This window comes from Anser brachyrhynchus, assembly GCF_964034855.1.
Source record: "Anser brachyrhynchus genome assembly, chromosome: 13".
NCBI lineage: Eukaryota > Metazoa > Chordata > Aves > Anseriformes > Anatidae > Anser > Anser brachyrhynchus.
In genome coordinates this window covers 7,783,247-7,795,612 of record NC_137708.1, presented here as the reverse complement: position 1 = coordinate 7,795,612, position 12,366 = coordinate 7,783,247, and the positions used below count along the sequence as shown (strand labels likewise).

Below are 12,366 nucleotides of genomic sequence, written 5' to 3'. Positions count from 1 at the left end.
CGGGGGAAGGTACCGCAGCAGCAGGGCGCTGCGAGGCCCGGCACCCCCAGCGGCCTTTTGTTTCTCCGGGGGAGTAGCGCCCGAACGGACAACGCCTCACGGGGCAGGGCACGGCGCGGGCTCCCCAGCCTCGCCAGCAGGCCTCAGCCCGCCCTCAACCAGGAAGCACCCCGCCGCCCCTCGCTCTCTTCCCTATTGGCTGCGCCGCCCTCACGTGACCGCCCAGCCCGCTCCTCAGTGGCTGAGGCGGGGCGGGCGGGGAAGCCGCTTCCGCTCTTGCGCTGCGCGGTGCCCGGGGCCGCTCGGTCGGCGGCGGCGGTGGGCCTGTGCCGGTGCGCGCCCCCGCGGCCGCCTGCGCGTGTCCGCGCCCTCCCGGCCACCTCCCCCCCCTCCCCTCCGGCCCCGTCGCGGGTCAGGATGAGCGGCGAGGACGGCAACGAGGAGTTCTACCGGCAGCTGCAGCTCCAGCAGCAGTACGGCGCCGAGCGCGGCGGCGAGGGCGAGGGCGAAGGCGAGGCCGCCCCCGACCCCTTCACCTACGTGGACCCGGCCGACGGCGCGGCCTACGAGTGGGACCGCGAGAAGAAGGCCTGGTTCCCCAAGGTGCCTCCGGGCGGGGCGGGCACGGCAGGGGCAGGGGGCGGGGAGGGCCGGGGGGAGGTGGGGGAGCGCCTGCCTCCTGCCCCCGGCGCTCCTCGCCGCCCCTTGCCGCCTTTCCTGAGGTCCTGGGCGTCGGAACGCCGTGGGTGTGAGCTGCGGGTGTGCCGCAGGTGGGAAGCGCTAGTTCCGCAGCGTTTCCTTCGAGTATCTTAAATAGAAAAGGGGAGCATGGCGAGAGGTGGCGTCGGTTTAACGTGGTGAGCCAGTCTGCCGATCTGCAAGTAAATAGTCTTGTTACCGTACAGCAGTGAGGGGTAGCTACTTTGTTTGCGAGTATGAAGACGCTCTGCCCCATCTATTTGGGAAATCTGTTGCGCCAGTTCATGTTTGTGACCATGAATTCACTGCAGTTCAGAGAACCTGAGTGAGAATGAAGCCAGGTTTGTGTATCGTAGCCCTAGTAAGGTGACCATGCAGCAGATGGCTCGCAGAGGGCTAAAACCATGTGCAAAATCCAGACTCCCAAGGTGGAGCAGCAGAGAACAGAGTATTCTCTGGCTCCCTGTGGGTTGCCGTATCCAGTAAGCACAGAAGTTTTAAAAAAGGGTTCTTCCATTCCCTGTGTTCCTTCCTGTTCAAGAAGTTGGAGACGTTCAAATACTTAATAAAAGCGTTTGCAACTTTGTGTATTGTTTAATAATTTTTTCTTTCGAAGGTACCATAGAATGGATGCCACCGTTTCATAGTCCTTTAGACACAGCACAAAATCACGCGTTGAATTCATCTGCCTTCCTTGCTTACTAGGAAAAAATAGATGTGGGATTTTGTTCTGTAAGGCTGGAGTATCTGTGTTTCATTTGGTTAATTGATTCCTTTCCACTTCAGAGTAATTAGTAGTTAATTATATGCTAGCATGTCCTGTAGTATTGTATTTCTTTTCCTATAAGGTTAAGTGAACCAAACTGTACAACAGTGGGTATGGAGATAGATCTTACTACTTGTCCATAATGTCTGCCACCAGAACTAGTTTGAAGTCCTCATTAAGGAATTCTGTGGCTGCTTGTTTTCCATGCAAGCATAGAGTCACTTAAATTCCAGTAAAAGCCCTTATACTTGCATGCATTCCTTAATGCTTGTACAGAGGTATTTAAAAAATGATGTAGTTGTAATGATGGAAATGGTACTCTGATCACGCATGACGGAAGTCTTTGATATTGACTGGTAGAATTTGACAGTCCATAGTAGGTCATATGCTAAGAATAAATTTAACTTTACATAAGAAAAAGGTTCCTTGTGAAGTTGAAAATGATATTGTTAGAAAACGGTGGCTAGTTATAGGAGGTTTAATCACTAAGTTACTCGTTTTCATCAGAGAACCTAGTGATAATACAGTTCCCCAGAAAGTTTAGAACCTTTTTAATTCTCTAGATTTCATCAGCTGTGAAGCTGTGGACTTGGTAAGATAGGTAGTGTCAAATATACTAAATGTTATTGGATCACAGAGCCTTTTTTTCCTCCAGAGTTTGTTTTACTCTTCATTACTCTCGGTGTTATGTCATGCCGTGTCTGTAAGAGCAGCCACTTATGGTCCATGGCAAGCCTGTTTCTGTCAACTCTGTATATTTGATTTGATTTGTCAAAAATAAAAGTTTAGAGTTGAAATACTAATCTTCAAATCACCGTGGAAAGTATGAGAGCATGCTGTCGTTGTGGTCTCTTGCTACTGTCCGTTGTGTCACTCTTGCAATAGCGTGCTGGAATGGAGTTTGTTCCCTTCTTAATGCAGATAAAGCAAGTGCAGCACAGATCAAAGCTTAAGACTCAGCATTGGGAAAGAATAATTTCAATGTGTGTAACTTCAGAAAGCACTTTATTGTGCAGTGATGTTAGTAAAATCAGGTATGATATGTTATCAGTAACTTCCAAAAAGATAGTGGCTAGTACTAAAATGTACTTGGCTGAAAGCACTGGGTGCAATTTGTAGTTTGTTTGTTTTCAGTCTCTAAAGATAGACATTAGCTAATCTCACCTTTTATCCAAATAATCTATCTCCAGAAAAGAGCAAGCTAATTGTTCATCTGTTAGTAGAATATAAAGTAAAACATATGGAATGTATTATTAGAATAAAAAGTACAACACGCAGCCATAAACAACGTGTTAATATCACTCTGTTCAAGTGCAATATTTATTGTCTATCACCACAAATATATTTCATCTCTGAAAATGTTTCTGTGAAAAGGCAGATGCCTACAGGTGTCCGTCATTCGTCATCTGTGGATAAATTGTTGGCTTACCTTCAGTGTCACTTTATCTCTTCAACGTGGTCAGGAGCTCTTAGTTTCTGACCTTCAGGCGGTTCCCATTTAAATTGAAAGCAGAAAGCTTTGCGTGAAAAAAAGGCAGAACTTGTGAAATGTTTGTTTAAAAACTTCATGTACTGTGTGGAATTAATAAGTTAGTCCAGGTCAGGAAATATCTCGATAATTTGTGCCGTCCGTATGGCTTTTCACAAAGTTTTTAAAAAAAGTTTTAAAATGCTGTTATTTTCTATGGTGCTGGATTAGAAAATGACCATTATTAATTAGGGTCATTTGCAGAACATTAACAGTAAAACACAAGTCTGGATTTGTAGTTCTTTGAACCTTTGTTTTAATTTTCCCAATTTCTTTTTCAGATAACGGAAGATTTTCTGGCAACGTATCATGCTAACTATGGCTTCCATGCAGATGACACAGACAGTTCATCTGCTTCTGGCACGGCAACTGACAGCAAGCTACCAGTAAGTTCTAAGACATCAGATACACAACCATCGGCAAATGAGAAAGGACCAAAACAAACAGATCCAAAACAAAAATCAGAAAAACGGAAGCTTGAGCCGGGTAAGTGATGAAGTGTTTCTTTCTATGTAGGCCTCAACCTGTATAGTACCAAGTGGAAACTGTCAATTGTTTGGTGTTACCATGAGCAGTAAAGGTATATATCGTTCTGAAAACTTCCAAAACAAATTTTAAATTGTGTGATATTTCATAGGCATCTTTCTAAGACCATATACAAGGTGGAAAATAAGCAAGTTCAAGCATGTTCAGAGGTTTTCCTGTGAATAAGCAAAAACTTCTTAGAAATCTGATGGAACGTAAACATTAGAAGTGCATTGGTGTGTGCTTCCATGTTTACTATATTGGTGTAATTATTGTAAAAAAACAAAATTCTATTTTTTAGGATGGTTTCATGTTGAAGAGGACAGAAACACAAATGTTTATGTGACTGGTAAGTAACAGCATTTATTTACCTACTTTGACCTAAATGTGGTAAGAGAGAATTGGACATGTCTCACTGACTTCTAATATTACATTTTTAGTCTGCCATTTGCAAGCTACTTAACGTTGTTCCTGTCCACATAACATCTGTGTGACCTTTATAGCTGCATATGTAGAAAAGTAATCTAAGGGACATTCTCCAGTCCCTGCAAACTTGTTCTCTTTAACCTATTCCTTACAAGTTTATAGCTGGCACCCTATGTTTTGCATGCATCACTTGCATTTTTATCTTCAGTTATCGGTTGCAAATTTATTGACTTTGTGGGTGGAGAAAACGGTTGATCATAAGGCTTTTTCTGTGTTGCTTAGAGGTGTAGTGGAACTTAAAACTTGGTCAGGATAGCAGCATTCACGTAGATCACTGTGGGCTCTTGAAGGTTGGTATTGTCTGTAACAGGAATGCTCTAGGTCTGTATATTGGGGAGCACAGCAATATCACTATGTTAAACCTATTTAGAATTTAAAATGTTCTCAAAATATTGGTATGAAGTAATATTTAAAAGGTAATAACAAAAATATTGGTTCCAAGGGCTGTGACTTACTATTTTGTATGTAGACATTTTTCAAGTTTCCTATCTTTCATTTGAAGAAACACTGTGGTTTTTTTGTTCTAGTGAGATACGGGGGAAAAAAAAAATAATTGAACCAACTGGACATACTTAGCCTTCTGTTTTAACATACTTTGTAGGTTTACCACCAGACATTACAAAAGATGAATTTGTACAAGTCATGTCAAAATGTGGTATCATTATGCGAGATCCTCAGACAGAAGAACACAAAATCAAACTTTACAAAGATAAGGAAGGAAATCTCAAAGGAGACGGCCTGTGTTGCTATCTAAAGGTCAGTGGTGCAATGAAATGGGGTATTCCTTCCTGGTAAAGATGCTTTTGGCCACTGCCTCAGAATCATGTTCAGAAGATTCTTAATGTATCTGAAGTACAACACAGAACATGGGTGCCTGTTTTAAGCAGACATGTGGGCAGTTCTGGAATCACTGTCTGTGCGCCTCATTTGTTTTTCCTTTACCCACTCCCCCTACTGAAAGCATCCATTAATACCTACCGAATATATCTAAAAAAGGTTCCTGTCTTAGGTGTCAGCAATTACGGTGTGGAACGGGGGACCTCTTCACCTTTTACTTAGAAAAAAAAATACACTTCTGTGTGGCCAAAAATACAGAAATAATGAGATGAAAAGGAACGTATACTGTAGCTGTGTGTTTATACCTTTTAATTGACACCTGTTATAAGTTCAGACTTCGATTTTTAGAACTATTCTTGTTCTCAGTAGAACAGTTAAAACTGGTTAATCTATAAAAGTTAGTGTTCCAGTAGTATTTCCTTCGTGTGTTTCACTTGTGGATCATTTGGAAAGTTAGTGCATGCTAGTGCAATCTGTTTTAGCTCTGCAGGAAGCACCAGGTAGTACTAACTCAGCTGTCTTGCATTCTCTATTCTGGCTTTATGATTTTAGAAGTTAGGGCTGCTTAGCACACAAGTATAAAGACAGTCTCCCCTCTGAAGAACTTCTTGGAAAACTTTTTAAATGGCTTAAGAGTCTTAACTGTCTGCTGCTCTAGGAGGAGTGATACAAGCTATACAGAAAATAAATCAACCGTCTGATATTTCTGTTCCTTTAAGTTCACTAGCTTATGTACTGCAAACTAGTTTTTATGATATACTTGGTTGAAATGGAAGCAATTGCTTTTGGGAGCATTAGTCTGCTAAAACAATGGTGAAGAAATACTGGTTTTATTTTGATAATAAAAGAAACACGTGGCCAACAGTGTGTGTTTCAGTGAAGTTTTTTTAGTCGAGACTCAGAGGAGATCTGGCCTTACGGCTTTCAGTGTCAGGGAATTAATCTGTAGCACAATAATAATTAAACTTTACTGGAATAACTTGACTGCACTGTGGTTTTTTTTGTTCTGTTTTTTAAAGCTTGTGCTCTGTTTTGTCTTCACATAGAGAGAATCAGTTCAACTTGCTTTGAGACTTCTGGATGAGGCAGAAATTAGAGGCTATAAATTGCATGTTGAAGTTGCAAAGTTCCAACTGAAGGGGGAGTATGATGCAAGCAAAAAGAAGAAGAAATGTAAAGACTACAAGAAGAAATTGTCTCAACAGCAGAAGTTTGTATTATTTTTTTCTTTCAGTAGAATATTGCTTGAATTCTAAGTGCTATTAGTAAGATGTTGCTTTCAGATGAAATGCTAAGAGTTGCACAAAAGCTAGAGTCTGAGAGAGAAATAGCGTAAATAATATACGTGTGGAGGGGAGGAGCTTCTAAGTTAACTGTTGACATAATGAACTTCTTCACAATTGCCAAATTAGGAATCTTTGCTCCCTATGTAATATTTTTCTTTCAGTTATTGAAGAAAATATTACAACTTTGGGGAGCTAAGACTTTTTTTCCACCCCCCCCCCCCAGGTGTGTGAGAATGCCTGAGTTCTGTCATATTTAAGCTTACTTGCATAAGGTGGTAACACTCTAGGTGTCTGCGTACTATTTGTACCATACTTTACTTTCTGCAAATGGCAAGAGATCCTGTCTTAGGAGCAAATATCAAAATATCTCTGTACATTTCCCCAGACATCTGCCTGTTGGTTTGTGATATTTTGTTGTTTTTTTAATTATATATGCATATATTGGTTTAAACTTTTAATAATTGATTTTCTGCATTTTGGAAGAAGATGATTTAAAAAGAAGAAAAAGTTTGTATAGGACTCTCATTTTAATGAAAGCATCATTCCACTAAACATTTTAAATAATAATGCAGATATACTTTGCCGTAGTTAAAGGGATCAAAGTCTAAGAATTAAAGTAGCTTGAAATGTATCTGCCTCAAAGATACACTGCTAGTTCTTGTTTTAAGAAGTCTGTAGTGTAGCGGGGGGAGAAGTATGAAAATAATGAAATTGCATTTGACAGCAATTCGTGTGAATAAAGAAATCGTGTTTTTCTCTTAGTCATTTAGCTGTTTTGAACCTATCTTATACAAATTGACTTCAGTTGGCGTTCCTTTTGAGTTGAAGAGCATAATTTACTTGCAAAAGTACCTTGTTGGGGAATCCAGGTTTTCTTCAGCTAGCAGATACAAAGAGGAATTTTAAACAATTTTTTTTCCCCTTAAATCTAAGATTTTGAGATTTAGAAGTGTAAGTGAATTTGTCCCTTTTTATTTTGTTACAGGATATGAAGTAGACTTTTCTCCAAGAAGTATCATTTTTATGAGACAGCAAAGTCCTAGGACAGATACCCTGAATTGCGTTGCTAGTTTGTGGCAGTGGCTCTGTACACTGTGATTGTAGCAATCTTTGTAAGACTCAAGGTGTTCTTGTGTGTTTGTTTAAACATAAGCAGTAAAATTTTACCAAAGGGAATAGTGGATTTCCTTTTATAAAATAAATCTTCATTTAGGAGGGTTATTAGAATATTGACGCTTTTATTGTATTTGACAGCAGCTGGTTAATCTAAATTGATGAGGGAGGAATTGAAACTTGGAAGATTTATCACTATTTAGGAAAATGCTTCGATTGTTAAAGTAGCTTTTATTTCTGTGAGCATTTAAGCACTTTAAAACCTCAACTACTTTGTAGTAGAAGTGTTAAAACTGTATTTTTATTGCATTTTTAAAGAGTAATTTAACTGTGTCAAAATACATGTTTTAGTTGATGTATTGCAAGAAATACAAAATTAATGATTTTTTTTCAACAAATACTTGTAGAAACGGAAGAGAGCCGCAACAATATCTTCTTACTGTTGCTTCATTTCATTAGACAGCTGGATTGGAGGCCTGAGAAGAAAGATGGCGCAGCTCGAATGCGACATGAACGCATCGTTATTATCAGGAATATGTTTCACCCAAAGGACTTTGAGGTAGGAAGATGCAATTTGCTACTATAGATTATTTGCTATTATAGCTAACATTGAACTTCCTGCCAAGAGTCCATAGTAACTGTGTTAGAGTGGAGAAGCTAGCACAAAATAACCTTTTTAATAAGTAGTTTATTTTGAATAAATTTATTCAAGCGAGGGCTGTCAACTTGAAGTTGCTTTGAAAATGAAGTGTAACACTTGATCTATGAACTTGTAATAGATTGGCAGATGTATTCCATTGGTGGTTAAGCAAAAAATGTTTAAATTAACGTGTGATTGCATTGCAGGAGGATCCTTTAGTGCTAAATGAGATCAGAGAAGATCTACGGACAGAGTGTGAAAAGTTTGGTCAAGTAAAGAAGGTTCTCATATTTGATGTAGGTATTTCTACATGTTGTGTTGGCAGAATTGATGTAGTCTGAAAGTGTGCAAAATAGGATTCTTTAAATATGAGCGAAGCATTTCTTTTCATGGATTTATTTAATAGAAACCTGACCTAATCTTTCAGTATTTTAAAATCAGCTGTTTCAGAAATTAATTTTGAAGCACCTGTCCACTTTAGCCTATGTAAAGACAAAATCTAACTTTTCCTAGTAACCTGGATACATGCCACAAGTTTGAAGTTTATAAATAAATTTCTTCATAGCTAAACTAGCTGAAATGTTTTGTTTTTCTGCATTCAAAAATTCTGCTCTGTGTAACAGAAAAATTAAGGTAGTCTTAAGCAGTAGAACAAAACATGTAAGCTTATAATCTTTTTTGAAAAATAGATTGTGTATTGTCGGGATGGAGCTATATCCTGACTGACTTTGTAAGGCAAGCTAAAAGATGATGGAATAGTTATGCTATTTAGAATACTGTTAAATAAAACTTGTCTCCCCTTACAGCGACATCCTGATGGTGTGGCTTCTGTGTCATTTAAAGAAGCAACAGAAGCTGATCTGTGCAAACTAACTCTAAATGGAAGGTGGTTTGGTGGCCGTCAGCTCAGTGCTGAAACGTGGGATGGTGTAACAGATTATCAGGTAGTCTTTCATGGTTCTGTTTCACTAAATTCTCCCTCTAAACTGTAAATCTGTGTTCATTTGAGAATTGCTTGGTGACCCCCTTCCCACACCCCTCCACTTTCTCCCTTGTCCCATCTTGCTTCTCCACAAAAACTGCTAGGGTGCCTTCAAAAGGACAGGATTATCCTTAATTACTCAATTCAGAAAAAAAAAGAAAGGACCTGTTTCATCTTTAAAATTGTGTATTAGAGATGTAAACATAGAGGATTGGTTACTGGATATAAACATTATTAGTTTGTGGTCAAACAAGTCCTACTGAAGTCTTGAGGTATTACTGCAATATAAATGTTCATATAACTTTTATCTGTGTAAATGTGTTCGCTCTACAAGTATGATATTATAGTGACTTGTATAAATGTATCTTTAATAGGTGGAGGAGACTGCAAGAGAAAGGGAAGAAAGGCTGAAGGTGTGGGGATCATTTCTAGAGGATCCTGATGCAAAGGAGCAGCAAACTACGTCTGATTCAGATTCTGCAACAAGTAGTGTTAAAATGCCTGAAGGCAGACAACCTTCAAAAGTTAATGACACCTCTAAGGAGGATGTAAATGATGAAGCCCATAAGAGGGAGAATAATGGTGAGGGCATTAATGAAGATGGTGCTCCATCCACAGACAGCAGCCTCGCAGGCAGTGATGTTGAAGCAGATACATAACATTTTCAATGCTTTATGAAAGCATGGTTTTTAGGGTGATGTTTGAGTTTATCCCTTTCTTCAGGGTGACTGCAGACAATGTTCATATGATATGCATTACTAGAATGTCATCAACTGTGTGCTTTGAAGTTTTCATTAAAAGCAGTATTTAATAAGGTTCTTAAAGTTTGTATTAATTGGCTGTTCAGATAAAGTAACTCAAGTTGCCAAGAATACAGCAGAACTCATCAGGCTTTTGTTCTATCTATGCTTGTCTGTGTTTCATTATATAAGTGTAAAATATGTTCCAACACTAAAGTTTATGTAACTAAATAGAACTTAAGTAATGCAAAGCTATTACAAGATTTGTGGATTTTGCCATCGATTTTCATGTAGCCCTCAAAACTTGGTATCTCATTCTTAAAATTATTCTTGTCCTGAGTACTTTCGATCATTTTATGGAATAGATGCTGTGATACATATAGGATGAATGCATTGGATATGTTGCTGTACATCAAGTAGCAAATGATAGAATAATATTAAGTTGCAAACTTTAAAGAAGTGGAAAACAAACAAGATTTCTATGGCCAACATAAGGCAACCGAGTGAAGATACAAGGTTAAATCACAGCATTCAGTACATTATTTTTCTTCTTCTCCTGTTTAGAACTTTATTGATGTTTAGATCTTCTTTTGAGGCTGGAATTGTGTGAAGGAGACTAGAAATGCATGAGCAAACATTCTAGCCTATAATGAAAGAAGACTGATCTTAAACTTATGGTCTGCATGCAGTAGACATGCTTTTGATGGTTTGACTTTTTTTTTAATGTTAGAATAAGGGTTTTTGTTTAACTTAGTTAGGATGATGAGTATGAGTTCTCTTCAACATTTTGGTTTAGCCTTAATGTGCCCTTCAATGGGTAACGGGGAGATCTCCCGTATTCCATAAAACCTAAAGGCTTTTGGCAACTTGAACTACATTTTGTTGTGTAAATGTTAGAATACTTGAACACATGCTTGAAAAGAATATTTCTCTTTTCTATGGGGGGAAAAAAAATCAAAAGCTAGTCATATATTGCTTTCTTAGAAATATTTCCGAAAACAAAGATTTAGAAGATATTCTAGCTTTAGGTAAGCAGGCTTTTGAGAATAACTCTGGGGGAGCTGTTTTGGGCATGGTCATTCTTCATTTATAGTCCCATTATTTTGATACCTAAGGATATAAGAGTAAAGATTTAGGGAATTGTTTAAAATATTGGTGCTAAATTCATAGCACATTGTTCATATGGATGGCTGTTAATGCACGTTTGTAAGGAGGATCTTTTAATTTTTTTTAATTCATATTGGATTGCGAGAAACCATAGATGCTAATTCTTAGGTATATTTCAAACCTGAAGTATTCAGAATACTCTGAAAGTTGGTATTTTCAAACTGTGTGTTCTTAGATCGCCATCTATATTTTTTTCCAGTGGTCTATCTCATGCTCTAATTTTTTTTGTAATCAGTATATTTGGGTAGTTATAGCAACCAGAGCATCTAAGTTAACACTTGTCATTGTGGTTATAAATACATCCTTTTGTGACAAAATACATGGTCTTACAACAAGTATGATATTTGAATTCAAGGTTTAAAACTCTGGGGGCTAATTATGACTTGGTATGACAAAATTCCAATTTTAATGAGCTGTATTGTAAAGGAGAACTCTTAACGCCATCTAAGTAAGACCACTTTCTCCTCTTTACAAGAGTGTGAATTGTACGTTTAAGCAAAGCAAGTGTTGTAACAGTTTAGGGAATCTGAAATACTGCTTGGTTTGTAGCTGCACGTGGTGGCATATTCAGATTACATCTCTGGGTTGTGTTTGTTCAGCCTGGGATTTTTATTGGTAAACAACACCACAGACCTCTGAGGGCGCAGAAAGAGCTTTGGCACAGAAAGAATGTAATTTAATATGGTGAGTATTGCTTTCAGTGCTCCTTTTTTCTTCCAGCTTCTAGACTCGAAGTTTTAGATCTGTTAAACTATTGTGTTCTGTTAGCTTTTTTTAAGAGAGCCTAGTCATGCAACACTCTACACAGTTAAATCACCTGTTTTACAGTGGAATTGCTATTGATATAGGGAAGCTATTGACAAATGTATAAATATTGTACAGTTCTATGAAGCCTTATCATGATATCGAATACGAAAAATAAGGTTAGTATTAGTGTTTGAAAAAAGACTGAAAAATAAAGAATCATTGCTTGTGCAGTAATCTTCCTCTCTTCAGTTGGTGTACAAATTTGATTGGCTTGTTTCAAAAGTCAAATGTGATGTTAGTTGCTTCACCTTTTCCTCTAGACTTCACGCTGAAGTAGAGCACTGACAAAGACTGAGACTAAATGCTTTATTGGCTTTCCTATTAACTAGGATTCTTAAGAAAATAAAAGCTGTTTTTCCACAAAAATGTTGTTCTGAAGTTACATTACACTCAAATTGGTATTTTCTTTTTGTCTACCTCTGTTATTCCCCAGTAAAATGTAGAAATATATTTTTATAAACTATTCATTGAGTTACCAAGGCATTTAATGGCTCATGGAGAGGTTAATGCAGCTGTGACTTTCTTTTCAGCATTGAGATTAAATTCTTTTGATTTCCTCTTATAAATGATGCAAGCTTTTATAAATTAATCTGAACATAAATTACATTTTCACAAAAGTTCAAATTACTATTTTTAAAGTAAGGTTATAAAAATTCTCATAGTGTAGAGCAGTATTGTTTAGTACCAAATTTTAACAAATTGGAAGCTGAATGAGCTGAGTTGCTTTTAATTTTTTTTCTGAGCATCATCATAAATAGATTAGTAAAGGGTTAAAGCCCCAATCCAGTTC

At 38.2% G+C, this 12,366-nt stretch overlaps 1 protein-coding gene across 1 annotated transcript; it reads left to right on the top strand.

The window, feature by feature from the left end:
- The first annotated feature begins 262 nt into the window (after positions 1-262).
- Positions 263-11,942, top strand: HTATSF1 (HIV-1 Tat specific factor 1). Its single transcript, XM_080553660.1, has 9 exons — positions 263-603; positions 3,275-3,479; positions 3,820-3,867; positions 4,606-4,760; positions 5,888-6,051; positions 7,700-7,799; positions 8,087-8,176; positions 8,687-8,824; positions 9,237-11,942. Exons 1-9 carry the CDS (start codon positions 418-420, stop codon positions 9,519-9,521), a joined length of 1,371 nt encoding a protein of 456 aa, XP_080409786.1. The 5' UTR covers positions 263-417; the 3' UTR covers positions 9,522-11,942.
- Positions 11,943-12,366: the final 424 nt, after the last annotated feature.